The sequence below is a fragment of the Salvelinus sp. IW2-2015 genome, linkage group LG15 (assembly GCF_002910315.2).
Source record: "Salvelinus sp. IW2-2015 linkage group LG15, ASM291031v2, whole genome shotgun sequence".
Lineage (NCBI taxonomy): Eukaryota > Metazoa > Chordata > Actinopteri > Salmoniformes > Salmonidae > Salvelinus > Salvelinus sp. IW2-2015.
The window spans coordinates 54,500,751-54,515,246 of record NC_036855.1 but is presented as its reverse complement, the minus strand read 5'-3'; the positions used below and the strand labels follow the sequence as shown (position 1 = coordinate 54,515,246).

At 46.1% G+C, this 14,496-nt stretch overlaps 1 protein-coding gene across 1 annotated transcript in view; it reads left to right on the top strand.

Moving 5' to 3' along the window:
* LOC111974179 (T-cell immunomodulatory protein-like) overlaps positions 1-14,496 on the top strand; it is a 126,410-nt gene that overhangs the window by 79,075 nt on the left and 32,839 nt on the right. The window contains exons 11-12 of the mRNA XM_024001815.2: positions 3,662-3,812; positions 5,617-5,725. Coding sequence (XP_023857583.2) covers positions 3,662-3,812; positions 5,617-5,725 — 260 coding nt within the window. The remainder of the gene's footprint in view (positions 1-3,661; positions 3,813-5,616; positions 5,726-14,496) is intronic.

The following is a 14,496-nucleotide window of genomic DNA, read 5'->3' as shown; positions in this document are numbered from 1 at the left end:
GGGTACTTGGTCACCTCCCTGACCAAGGCCCTTCTCCCCCGATTGGTCAGCTCTAGAAAGAGTCTTGGTTTTTCCAAACTTATTCCATTTAAAAATGATGGATGCCACTGTGTTCTTGGGGACCTTCAATGCTGCWGAAATGTTTCTAAATCATGTCCAGTCAATTTAATTTACCACAGGTGGACTCAAATCAAGTTGTKGAAACATCTCAAGGARGATCAATGAGAATCGGATGCTTTTTTGGCAAACATTTCTAAAAACTTGTTTTCGCATTGTATTGTGGGTAGATTGAGGATTTCTGTATTTTTTTTAATCCATTTTAGGTGAATGTTGTAACGTAACAAAATGTGGAAAAGGGGAACGGGTCTGAATACTTTCCGAATGCACTGTACACCCAGGGCAGGACCGAGTTTGGAAAACCCTGGTCTATAGGACGTAATACTATTGAATTTCTGTGACCGTAAGTAATTGTGTAGGGTTGAGAAGTGCATTCAATTTGGTGCAGCTCGTACAAGTGTGACTGCAGTTTAATTATTCTGCTGCGGTAAAAAAATGGAACTTGGTGGAGAGCAAGACTTGTATACTGCATCTCTGTCTGTTTACCTCTCTCTGTGTGTGTGTGTGTGTGTGTGTGTGTGTGTGTGTGTGTGTGTTTCTGAGTGAGCTTTTGGAACTGACTCGTTGGGTGTGAACATGTGTTCTGCTCTGTTTGCCACACAGACAAGACTTGGATGCTCTAGAATCTAGGTGTGTGTATGTGCACGCACGCCCTCTCTAGTGTATCCTACCTCGATGATTTGCAATGCACTCAGGCTATTGCCCTTTATCAGTGACGCTGGCACCTCTCCTGACCATGTGCTCATCACATCCCCTGTGGAGCAACACAGGCTCTTCAGAAGACACAAAGGCCCAGAGAGCGAGAACACACACCCACCCACACAGCGTTGAATAACAATGGGTGCTCTCGCTACCGTTCAGCATGAAACTCTTTAAATGCCAGCATCACTCTCCTGATGCAACACACGCTATCGTTAGCTGTGTAGAGGAGATCGATAAGCACAGGCATCAGTTCGATTGAGACGTGGGGCTGATTATGGGGTGAAGATACGATCATAGACAGAATCTTAGTACTTTCATCCAATTGAGAATAGATATTACTGATTGAGTGTCCTCACAGGGAAATCTCTTTCTGACAAGAGTGCTGAATTGTGTTTACCCAGGATGCTGTTCTATGAGGTGGTTTGGGCTTGATGTGGTTAACCACTTGGAAGCTAGAAGGAATCCTTGTCTCCAACAGGATACGGTGTGTGTATTTGGTTTGCTGTGGAAGGATGTTTGTCCACATGAGAGTGTGTGTGTGTGTAGTAACAGTCCTCTCTGCAGGTCTGTGTGCCCACCCCTGGAGGCTGGCCACTGGGGGCATTCACTCAGACTGGCATCTACAGGGGACAATTCCAGACCGTTGTCTGCCTTATCCGATTTGGAATGAGGGGGAAAAAGACCCTTTTGTGTTAGGCTTTTTCAGCCAAAAGGTCCTCGACCACATTTCTAACCCTGTATCAGCTGTGAGATTCTCTGAGCTGCAAAACATGGCCATTCAGATGTACGGTAATGCATCAAACTGTTCATTTGAATGATAGACCCGTCATAAAGGCTTTGATGTGCCAAATTCATTAGGGCGTGTGACGGCACTCCAGAGTCAGTTAGATCTAGTCATGCCACACATTGGGAGTGGCACCACACGCGCTAATGGATTTGGCACATCAAAGCCTTTATGATGGGTCAATCATTCAAGTGAACAGTTTGATGACCAATTTGTGACTTCAATCTCTGTCCAGACAGTGCCTTGTATTGCCCAGACTTCCTTTAGTTAACATCTGATGTTAATCCAACGTTCCGGATGGTTATTCTAACAATGAAAGGGTAATGGTGTGTGTTGGAGAGGAAAATGCCAATGGCCATATTGACTGACAAGAAAAGTCAACAGCAAACCTTCACTACATGTGTCATTTCACATGTCCTTCCAATCCCTTCCGAAGTGGCTGGTAGACGAAGGCTCCGTACTGGAAGTACAGCAGGTTGTTATTTCAGCTTGGTCTCATGGTCCTCCCAGTCTGATAGAAGCTGGGCTTTTTGTTCTGTTAAAATGAATATACAGACGTGTGTGTGTGTGTCCTGGTGGGAGAAGAGAGAGACTGGGCATATAGGGAATGTGTGAGTTTGTCCTCTGGCTTCATAATGTGGAAGGACATGCTTTGGTGTGTGTGTGTGGGAGTGGGAGACTGTCTCCGTCTCCAAGTTTGTTGATCTCTCTCCGTCTCGCTAGGTAGGCTCTGTGTTGAGCATACCGATGGAGCCTCGTTGCGGTGTCACATTTCTCAGTCTTTCAGTGACACACAAAGGTGGAAACACATTCTCACTCGTACCTTGTCTCTCAACACACACACACACACACACACACACACACACACACACACACACACACTGCCAAGCCGTCCTCTAGGGTGAGAGTTTCTATCAGCCTCATAGCCTCCGGTTCGCTCTCTTCAATGCTCAAGACGGAGAGGGGGAGAGAGAATGGAATGAAAAGACAGGCGGAAAAAGAGAACATTTTCATGCTGATTCTATTTTTAGGCTTGCTCCATTTCGACACTCCCGATCAGATCTAAAGACGTATACACGGGTAACCGTCTCGACAGAAAATGGGTACAGGAAGGAAGAAAGAAAAAAAAACACACCTCTCACAAATGTTGGACAATGGTGTGGAAATGAAAGCTCTGCAACCAAACTATTTCCCTATTCAATACAGTCTGGAGTTCTAACCCTTCTAAGTCTCATGTTTGTATCTCCGTTGTGGACTTAATTGTACAGTGCTACTAATTGCCTATTAGCTGAGTATTTTCTGCCCAGGTCTCTGTATCGTTGCTCCCCTTCTTTTGTTTTGTGTATAATTATACATTTTTTGCTACACTTGTGTTTTCATCTGGGTATTGCTTCACTAATTCATGCGTGTGTTTTATAGTCGAAAGAAAGCGATATCTTCTGTGTGTAAGTGTCGCAGAGGATACATTGTCCATCATCATCCTCTAGTCCAGGGGTGTCAAACGTACAGCCCAATCCGGGCCCGCGGGTGGTTTGAGTAAAACATTTAATAAACAAATGAAATACAATTACATTTGTAAATATTGTGGGGGAAAACAAACTCGATATACTTTTAAAATGACTAAACCCAAATGGGAACTGTGTAGGAATGATAATGGACCTACATGCATACAGTTTCTTGACTGTGTCCAGCTCGCTTAAAATCACCAAAATGAAAGGCAGTCGGGGGAATATATATAAAATTCCCAAAACGATGGCAAATTTTGACGGCGAGGAAATATAACCAATTTTCAGTGTGGTGCTCCAGACCTCGGTGAAGACAGAATGGTGAAGATCGAATGCAGCCCCCGGGGCAAAATGAGTTTGACAACCCTGCTCTAGTCAATTTTCAGCTCTGATCACTTATGTTGAAGCCTCTTTCGACGACTACCTTCCTCTGTTGTTTTGTCCGACCTTGTCTGTGTTCCTGTCCGTGTGTTTACAGTATCCATCGATTTTAACGCAGGATGTGTTTGTACAGTCCCTAACAGCATCTCTCTCTCTCTCCTCTGTGTTGTAGTGGCCAGCAGGCCTTCCTTCTGGAGAATGTTCCGTGTGACAATGCCAGCTGTAAGGATGTGGGCCGCATGTTCCGTGTCCACTGGGACCAGTCTGACCTGGGGGCCATCCCCGGGGCCGCCGTCGCCACCTTCTTTGACATCTATGAGGATGTGAGTACATCCCCCTATCTCTCTCTCTCTCGCTCTCACTCTCTCCCTCTCGCTTCCCCCTGCCACCTTATTTGACATCTATGAGGATGTGAGTACATCCTCCTCTCTCTCTCTCTCGCTCTCACTCTCACTCTCTCCCTCTCGCTTCCCCCTGCCACCTTATTTGACATCTATGAGGATGTGAGCACATCCCCCTATCCCATTCTATTCCTCTCCTCCTCTCTCTCTCTCTCTCGCTTTCTTTCTCTCTAATTAGCCCAGGCTCCTGTCTTTACGCCTCGACACTGTAACACAAACAAGGGCTCTGCTCATTTAAAGGAAGACCACTGGTGACCTCGGGCTCTCGCGTCTCATCATTAACCAATTAACCAGCAGCAGAGCTGTTACTACACCAGCTGTGACTGGGAGACTGGCAGACTGGCCACTCTCAATGACTTTAGTATTGCCGTTTTTTCACTCTGTCTTGTAGTCTAGATCCCACCAGCAGCTGTGTTTACTGCTGTGGATAGGTCAGGTTAGGTCACCCTGACCTTCATCCAAGTTTGTCATGTAGTCTCATTTACATCATCGCAGAGCAGGGTTTAGTGGGATTTTGTTTCAATTTGTATGACAACCTCCACAAAGTCCAAGTTTGAATGGCACAGAAATCCATTGGGGAGTGTTTTCATTTTGTCTGCAAGAATTGACTCTTTGTGTCTTCTAGTATGTGTCTTCTAGTATGGTTAGTCTTGTTAATTGTCCTGTTTGTGGGTGGCTCTGGATCCTCTTTTGTCACCAGTCTCCCTGAGAGGCTTCAGCGGCGGTAGCGACATGAGGCTGGAAATGGCGCGCTCATGAGGCACTCTCTCCCACGCTGGCAAGCAGATTACGGCAGCTTCTCTCTTTCCTAATCCCACTCTGGGCCGACGGAAGGGTGTGCCAAGATGAGCTTGTCACTGCAGGGCACAACTAGCGCAGGATGCCAGCCCGGCCCTGGCACAGTGAAGCGACAGGGCCTGACAGACAGAGCACGGTCATTGTCCCCTTAGGAGCCCAATCAGCTCACAGCACAGCCCCCCTCTGAGATGAGATGTGTGCGGTCGAGAGGTGTAGATAAGACGGGTTGGGCCCATCAGCTCTTCAGGAGATTTGGAGAGTGAGATCTGCTGCATCTCAAATCTGGTTGTCTTTAAAAAAATCTTTAAACAGACACGTAGCTTTCATCCTGACCAAGATTCACCATCTGGGACAGCTTACGTCTTATTTAGTCAAAGTTTTCCTCCACTCCTCCCTCCCCATCCTTCTTCCTGAGAGCTCTGTCTCGCTCTGACTTAACCCATCACCGCCTGCCTCCCGGCATCCCTCTCTTTCATTTACATTTACATTTAAGTCATTTAGCAGACGCTCTTATCCAGAGCGACTTACAAATTGGAAAGTTCATACATATTCATCCATATTCATCCTTCATTACCACATCCAAGATGGCCTTGCCTGCTTAGAGTTTACATAATCAATGTGTTTGTTTTGGCTGTGTGATTTATTTATGATATGTATTTTAGTGCGATATGCCCTGTCTCCTCGTTTCCGTGGAGGGAGTAGTTATCCATCTCTATATCTATATTCCACTCCCGTCTCTGGGAGTTGGCTCATTTTCTCTGTAATTCCCTGACAAAGAGTGTGAGAGGAGTGCAGATAACTGCTGTAATGGAGGATCTGTTCTCTATCCATAACGGGGATGAAGTGGTACATCAGAAGAGACCATCAAAGAAAGCTTTGCCTCCATTTCCTTTTTGTTCGTCATGTATTACCATTTTGTCATTTGCAGGGAATATTGGATATGATCGTGCTCAGCAAAGAGGAGGGGAGAGAGGGCTTCGCCATCCACGCTTTGAAGAACAACTTTGAAGCCGACGCGTACTTCGTCAAAGTGATTGGTGAGTCGGAACTTCTCACCTTCTGCAGGTAGCGCGTGTGTGTGTGTGTGTGTGTGCGTGCATGAGTCCATGTCTGTGAACATGCACGTTTGTATGCGTGCTTTGTATTCCTTTTCTGTGCACGCGCCTTTTGTTTTTCTCCAGTTCTGTTTATACTCGACAGTTCTGTTTGAAAACTGTATGTAGATACTGTAGATAGATAATGTAGATCTCCCCTTTTTCATCACCGCATAATTTTATGCACTCCTCTCAAGCATTAGGCCGAAGAAGAGCACATGAGGTTTTTATATCGGACTGTTTTCAGGATATCACAAGAACATCCTTATTCCCTGAGACTAGAGTCGGCGGCGGTGTATACGCTCTGATGACTGCAGGCTACATCCCTATTAGTTTGCATTAGACAACAGCACACGCATCAATACAAACATGAATGACTGCAGGGCATGCATCTCCCGGCATCCTTTGGGTGTTTTAACTGAACTCCTCACCTCATTCCTCTGTGTGGCTCCCCTCCCCAGCCTAGAAGAAAGAGTAGCAGTGTGGCTGTAGTGGTGGCTGACATTTGGGAAGCTGACATTTTGAAAAACGGAAAGTGTCCACTAAAAAGCTACTTTCATGCCATTTAATCCCYCCTGCTGGGTTTTAATTAAAGGCGAAGCAGTTATTTCCTTCTCCTTCATTCTCTCGTCCCATCTCTCCCMCCACAGCCCCACTGGTGGGCTGCTTTAGTTTGTGAGCTATGACTGCTCCTCTGCCTATAACGTCAGGCCCAGACGCGGAGACACTCCCACATTTGCACACATACACAAACTTTCACATGTACACTCCCCTCGTCTCACACGACTGACCCCAGTAGGATTTGTCCTCTTCTCTTTTCGGAGCTGTTGGTTGTTTCTCTTCAGTAAAGCACTGGTAGATCAGCAGTGTGCTGAAGTCGTCAAGTGGCCGGAGAGGGAGCAAGCACTCTGGTAATTAACTACGAATGGCAAACTACTGCCTGTGCCCTCTTGCTCCTGCTGTGGCGTACAGTACGCGTCAAGTAGCATACTGAGTAGTGCGTGCTCGCGCGCCTCTGACGGCGCACGCCGGGAACCCAGAGAGACGAGCTCTGTCCTCCTATTGCTCTAACAAAGTCCTCCCATCTGCAAGAGCGCTCGGAGCAGCATGGATATCTTTACAAGCCAGTCTTGGTGTCACACAATAACCCACTGGTGGGCATGCAGAACAAACTCTGCTGTCTCACAGTTCAGCTGTGACTGTTTGAAACGCGAGTCGCGTCTTCCTTCCCTCCAGCCCTCAGCATGAAGAAAGCCTGTGAACGTAGTAATGGGGGAGGTGTTTGGAAGGATTATGGGTAGATAAACTGTGTGTGCAGTGAAAAGATGGGCTGGGGTTCACTCACACTCTGACTGTGTTGTTGTGGTGTTCAGAGGGATGGTGTCAGGGGGTTAGAGAGGGAGGGAATGGGAACAGATGAGGGATTTCAGGTTGGGATTGATTGACAGACTTGCCAGTGTTGGACATTGAAGGTGGGCATTGATGGAGGAAGAGCAGGTGATTCATCTGGCCCTAATGGAAGTACAGTAAGGACAACAGTCTCTGGGGTTCTACCAACATGCAATCAATAATGGATGGGGTGTTTCTGCCAAGTCCATAGGGTGACTTTTGACAKGGCTCAGACTCGAGCAACCCCACCCTCCTCCCCTTGTTGGTGTGTTGTACGTCAGGTGGTGACAGGAGCTGTTTTCCGCCGGCTTCAGATCCCCTGAGCTCTTATCGAGCGGCCTCACTGTGGTATTGACTTTAAGTCTGGGTCACTCACAGGATGAAATTATAAGATAAAGGCCCACGGTGGGACCCAGAGACACAGCTAATTGCTGCATTCAGCGCCCAGCCTAGGCCCAGCATTGATCTTTTTAAACTCATCTTCAAACTGCACCCGCCTCTGGTTCCTGAGYCTCCGGTGCTATTATGGTTAACGTGCCGGCGCTCGGTAGCTCGCTGCAGAGTCCGACTGATATGCTTTTGTCTCCATTGCACCGATGACACTCTTTTATTTGCCTATAACAGGGTATATATATATATATATATATATATATATATATATTAAAAATGTTACTCCCCTTTTTCTCTCCAATTTCGATCTTGTCTCATCGCTGCAACTCCCTAAAGGGCTCGGGAGGCGAAGGTAGAGTCGTGCGTCTTCCCGAAACATGACCCGCCAAACCGGGCTTTTTAACACCCGCTCGCTTAACCCGGAAGCCAGCCGCACCAATGTGTCGGAGGAAACACAGTTCACCTGACGACCGAGGTCAGCCTGCAGGCGCCCGGCCCGCCACAAAGAGTAATTAGAGCGCGATGAGCCAAGTAAAGCCGCACCAGCCAAACCCTCCCCAAACCCTGACGACGACGGGTCAATTGTGACTAGCCCTATGGGACTCCTGGTCACGGCCGGTTGTGATACAGCTCGGGATCGAACCTGGGTCTGTAGTGATGCCTCTAGCACTGTGATGCAGTGACTTACACCGCTGCACCACTCGGTAGGCCCTATTTTTATTTTATTTCAATGTTTTTATGAATTTKGCTCGCAACAACAGAATGAACTACTATTCCTATGGTAAAGAAGAGGATAATATTTCTYATGGTGTCAACTTCATTTCTCAACTCCTAATTTTGAGCAAGTTACACTAGTATCTGACATAGGCTTTGAAAAAGCACCGGTGAGTAGGCTACCAGTGCCGCTGGCTGCTGGTAAGCTTTCTTGACATGGACATACAGTACCAGTCCAAAAATTGGACACCTAGTCATTCCAGGGTTTTTCTTTATTTTTACTCTTTTCTATATTGTAGAAAAATAGTGAAGACATCAAAACTATGAAATAACATATGGAATCATGTAGTAACCAAAAAAGTGTTAATTTGTGGAATTTCTTTCCTTAATGCATTTGGGCCAGTCAGTTGTGTTGTGACAAGGTAGGGTTGGTATACAGAAGATAGCCCTATTTGGTAAAAGACCAAGTCCATATTATGGCAAGAACAGCTCAAATAAGCAAAGAGAAATTACAGTCCATCATTACTTTATGACATGAAGTTAAGTCAATTCGGAGGACRGCCACAGGAAAGGAAGACCCAGAGTTACCCCTGCTGCAGAGAATAAGATCATTAGAGTTAACTGCACTTCAGATTGCAGCCCAAATAAATGTTTCACAGAGTAAAAGTAACAGACACATCTCAAAATCAACTGTTCAGAGAAGACTGCGTGAATCAGGGTTTCATGGTCTAATTGCTGCAAAGAAACCACTACTAAAGGACACCAATAAGAAGAAGAGACTTGCTTAGGCCATGAAACACGAGCAATGGACATTAGACCGGTGGAAATCTCTCCTTTGGTCTCATGAGTCCATATTAGAGATTTTTGGTTCTAACTGCTGCGTCTTTGTGAGACGCAGAGTAGGTGAACGGATGATTTCCGCATGTATGGATTCCACCATGAAGCATGTAGGAGGAGGTGTGATGGTGTGGGGGTGCTTTGCTGGTGACAGTCTGTGATTTATTTAGAATTCAAGGCACACTTAACAAGCATGGCAACCACAGCATTCTGCAGTGATACACCATCCCGTCTGGTTTGCGCTTAGTGGGACAATAATGTGTTTTTCAACAAGACAATGACCCAACACACCTCCAGGCTGTCTAAGGGCTATTTGACCGAGAAGGAGAGTGATGGAGTGCTGCATCAGATGATCTGGCCTCCACAATCACCCGACCTCAACCCAATTGAGATTGTTTGGGATGAGTTGGACCGCAGAGTGAAGGAAAAGCAACCAACAAGTGCTCAGCATATGTGGGAACTCCTTCAATACTGTTGGAAAACCATTCCTCATGAAGCTGGTTGAGCGGATGCCAAGAGTGTGACAAAGCTGTCAACAAGGCAAAGGGTAACTACTTTGAAATTTGTTTTGATTTGTTTAACACTTTTTGGGGTTTCTACATGATTCCATGTTGTGTTATTTCATAGTTTTGATGTCTTCACTATTATTGTACAATGTAGAWCATAGTCAAATAAAGAAAAACCCTGGAATGATTAGCTGTGTCCAAACTTTTGACTGGTACTGTAAATMTTTTGCTGACCTTTGTGTAACCAGCTCAATAGCTGCGCTTAGCTGCTCTTCCGATTTTATGTCGGTTGGTCAAAATAATGAAAAACGATCTACCAAATCTATTCATTTTAAAGTTGATTACTTCTCCTTTGCAATTATCATTCACCTGGTGATTTTGGGCAAATGCGTGATGGGGYTCCCTGGGTTGCCGGTTTGCCTGGGAGGGGGTCCCTGGGCAAGAAAAGGTTGATGACCCCGGCCTATAAAACTGTCTCTAACTATTGCCTCTTTGAAGCCAGTGTTAACTCAAACTGMCCCTTCAATTAGGAGAGTTAATCAGGTAGCTGAGATTTATCAGGTCGCTGAGCGTCACACCGGGACCCAGGGAAGATGATACCCAGACGTTAGGGGAGAACAGGAACCGTCTATCTCAGAAAGCCATGTGTTATCCCTCTGTTTTTACTGAAGAATTAGGTAGTGTGACACTGGTCCTACATTGTCACAAGTGTTTACTTCAGTGAACTAGCCTAGTTCAGCAGTCATATCCCCATGATCTACTTGAGGATTAATAAAAAATAAAGAGATATTGAGAGATTCAAAGTCGAAACGTTAGAAAAGGGTTACAGAGATTGTGTGTGTGTGTGTGTCTACATGCAGGTCTATATCTGTGTGTGAATGTGAGTGACAGACAGAACTATGTGAGCTGATTACGTTCTCCTCCTCTCTAGTTAGGATGCAGATTCGCTGCATTGAGGAACATCTGCAGGCTTTGTTCAGTCCAGTACACATCCTCCTTTCCCTTTCTCTCTCCGCCTCTGCCAAGCTGTCAGTCAGGAAGTAACCACCCTCACTCACATTTCAATTCAGCTCAACAGATAAGGGAGCTTTCATAGAGACATTGCTCTCCGCTCTCTTTTGGAATTTGAAGACATGAGTCCATATTTCTGGAGGTTTTTCTGCTGGTTTATTGGTTGTTTCTGCATTCGGTGTGTAATATTGAGTGTTGAATTAAAATATACAGAATTAAACTCACAATGGAGGCACACATGTAAAGGGCTCAAACAGGCACATAACAAATGTGAGAAGAAGATTCGGGGGAAAAAGGATATAGTAGAAAAATATATAGATTACTGTGTTTCCTCTCCGGTTTTACAATAGCTGTCAATCTGACACAGTTTTGATAGCACTTCGAGGGTTACCATTTTGCAGAAGGAAACTTTTCTCCCATGTCCAGTAGTCATCCATTGACTTTGGTCTTAAAGGTCTTCTGACTACTCCACCACCCTCATATATAATGCATCTCCGGGAGTACAGATGGGATATTTCATTTCATGTCTGCAGCCTGCAGATGATTGACAGCTGAAGCTCGTCCTTCAAATAAGCCTCAAACAAAGGTAGTTGAATGATGTCAGAGCAGAAGGCTGGGTATGACTATGACTTACCATTAGATCAGTCCAACATAACAGATCACTAGACTTCAAAACCGTCTGGGAGGAGATTGACATCATACACTTCCTTCGTGGATTACTCAACTATGAGCAGGTGGTCATCCTGAAGACAGGTAATAGTAAAATACAAACGGCAGCGGGTAGAAAGACGTGTGTGTGTGTGTGTGTGTGTGTGTGTTTGTGTGTGTGGCGGCAGGTAGCCTAGAAGTTAAGAGCATTGGGCCAGTAAAAGTAAAGGTTACTGTTTCAAATCCCCGAGCAAACTAGGTGAAAAAAATCTGCCGATGTGCCCTTGAACAGGGCACTTAACCCRGATTGCTCCTGTAAGTCGCTCTTGATAAGAGAGCCTGCTAAATGACGAAAATGTCAATGTGTGTCACTGCCTGTCTGGCAGATGTGAAGCCTAGGGTCAACACCAGCCCAGATTAGGCCTGAGGAAAAAGAAAGCAGCATCACGGACTGCTCAGCTGGCAGCGTAGGACTGCTCAGCTGGCAGCGTAGGACTGCTCAGCTGGCAGTGTAGGACTGCTCAGCTGGCAGTGTAGGACTGCTCAGCTGGCAGTGTAGGACTGCTAATTGATTTGTAGCCGCTGGCGTGGCGTGGTGACATAACATGTGGCTTCCCCCTGTCAAGAGGCAGCCAGGCCTGCTCCGTGTGTGACGTCATCTGACAGCTTGGAGTGGCTCTTCTTTTCTTGTGACGTTGGCTTGGTTTCCATGGTTCCCTATGGTTTTACCTCTTTTTATGACGATGATGATACGGAGGCGGTTAAATGTGGGAGCCGTCAGACAGCATTTCCAGGAAAGGATCTAGAGGGACTGGACTGGTGGAGGATTTGAACATGCTTTGACAGTAGTTGGGCCTGGGAAGGCAGTTGTCAACCCAGATCAGCTACAGGCTCTCATGCATGTACACTACAGTACCCTGCTGTTCTGTTAGCTCCACTCTACAGTCCTGGAACAGAGTCTCATTCAGAGCACATCAACAGCACCATGCAGCCCTGAATTATGGTGCTGTCAGATTTCAGGTCAAACTGATGCAGCCAAGAACAGAGAGAGGGCATCTCCCACAGCTCTCATTAGGATGTCAGAGATGGCTCAGACATCTGGCCTCGCGCGTGTGTGTGTGTGTGCGTGCACATGATGTTATTTCCTCTGAGCCATGCTGGTGTCCTGCTCAATGAAGTGGAACGATGAACCGGACACTCAGTCCCTTATCAACCCATCTGTCTGATAAGTCTACAGCCCATGCACCGGCCTGGCGGCAAAGTAGCAACATGCCACCTCTTAAAACATTACAGCATGATAGCAGGGTGACATAAATCCTAACACAACAAGAAATCCCACCTAACTCATGGCGACAGCCAGCAACTGAGATAGCTAAGTTCTCATTCTGCTCCATGGTCTCTCACATGCACAGACATTAAAGGAACAAACCCCAAAGCCTTCTCGCCAAATGACGATCATGTAAAGCCCTCATGAAGATGTCGTAATGTGCATTGGATGAACAAAAGTCTGCATTGAATCCCTTATCTCTACTATAGGCTATATGAAGCTCTTGAACTAAGCCCTGGCAATAAATAAGCACATTATCCATCAGATGAAAATGAAATAGTTTTTTTTTAACAGGTCTTTAATGTTTATATTTATTCTCCTCTAAAGCTGCTCTCTTAGCCAACCCTGTGAGTTCTGTATGTCCCACACTTCATTCTCTAGACTATCGCATCACATCACTAGACTGGCACATCACTCTCTACAGTCACTTTATAGATGGAGGATCTTAATTTGATCACTATTTTGTTGCTGAGATTTTTAATTTATTTAACCTTTATTTAACTAGGRAAGTCGGTTAAGAACAAATTCGTATTTACAATGACGGTCTACCAAAAGGCAAAAGGCCTCATGCGGGGACGGGGYCCTGCAAAACGTATAGTGTATTTGAGTTTTAAAAAGGCTTATAAAGTTTGTAATTTCCACTTAGAAATGTCAGACTTGATTTGCCCAAACAGAAAATGTATTAACCCCTTCAAAAATGTCAATTTAATGCACCTCCCGAGTGGCGCAGTGGTCTCTGTGCCACTGGAGATCCCGGTTCGAGTCCAGGCTCTGTCGCAGCCAGCCGCGACCGGGAGACCCATGGGGTGGCCCAGCGTCGTCCGGGTTAGGGGAGGGTTTGGCCGGCAGGGATGTTCTTGTCCCATCGCGCTCTAGCGACTCCTGTGGGGCACAATGCACGCTGGCACGGTRGCCAGGTGTACGGGGTTTCCTCTGACAAGAAGCAGTGCAGCTTGGCTGGGTTGTGTTTCGGAGGACGCACAGCTCTCGACCTTCACCTCTCCCGAGTCCGTACGGGAGTTGCAGCGATGGGACAAGACTGTAACTACCAATTGGATACCACGAAATTGGGGAGAAGAAAAAATATATATTAAATATAATTTCCTGTTGCTATAAGATTATTTTCCTGCTGTAGCAAACTGSATCAAATTTAAGATCCTACATCTGTACACACAAAGAACACACACTAGTACACAGGCCCAGATGTACACAAGCAGAATACACTGACAGTCCATTTCATCCTCCACCTCAGTGGGCAAGTCCCATCGCCCTTGTCACAGCTCCCTCTGACAAATAGCTCTATCCAATAGAGTAGAGGCAGCAGACCAGTGTCTGTGTGCACAGTTGTGGATTTCTGGATAAACCCTGAATATTTACTGTGTTGGCGGTCCCAGGTCCGTATGTGACCCTTACTTGGTACCTGTTGCGAATGAGTTTAATGAATGACAACAGAAGAGGAAAAAGTGAGGGAGCTGTGAATAAAGACTAGGTTTTTAGAAGGAAGGGGGGTTGCTCTGTGAGAGTCAGAGAGGGAGAGTTGTCTATCCAAGCACACAGAGAAGCATCCACATCCTGGAGCAGTAGTAGCATGGCCAGTGATTCGTGAAGGACAGCGGCGAGGCACAGTCACTGACGCTCCCCGTCTTTGTCTCTCTCCCTGAGCCACGCATCACTGCCTGTGTCAGGCACTTTATGGAGTCTCCATTGATTGGATTTACCCATTCTACTAACCAATTTACGACACAGTCACAGTCCCCATAGTCCTTTAAACAAGCCAGAGATGTTGCGCTAGCTCCTCTTCATAGTGGCTCCACTAGTGACTAGGGATCAGATCTTTGTTGTTATGATCCTTTGGAAAGAGAAGGGTTTCTAATCCAACCTCAACACCACGG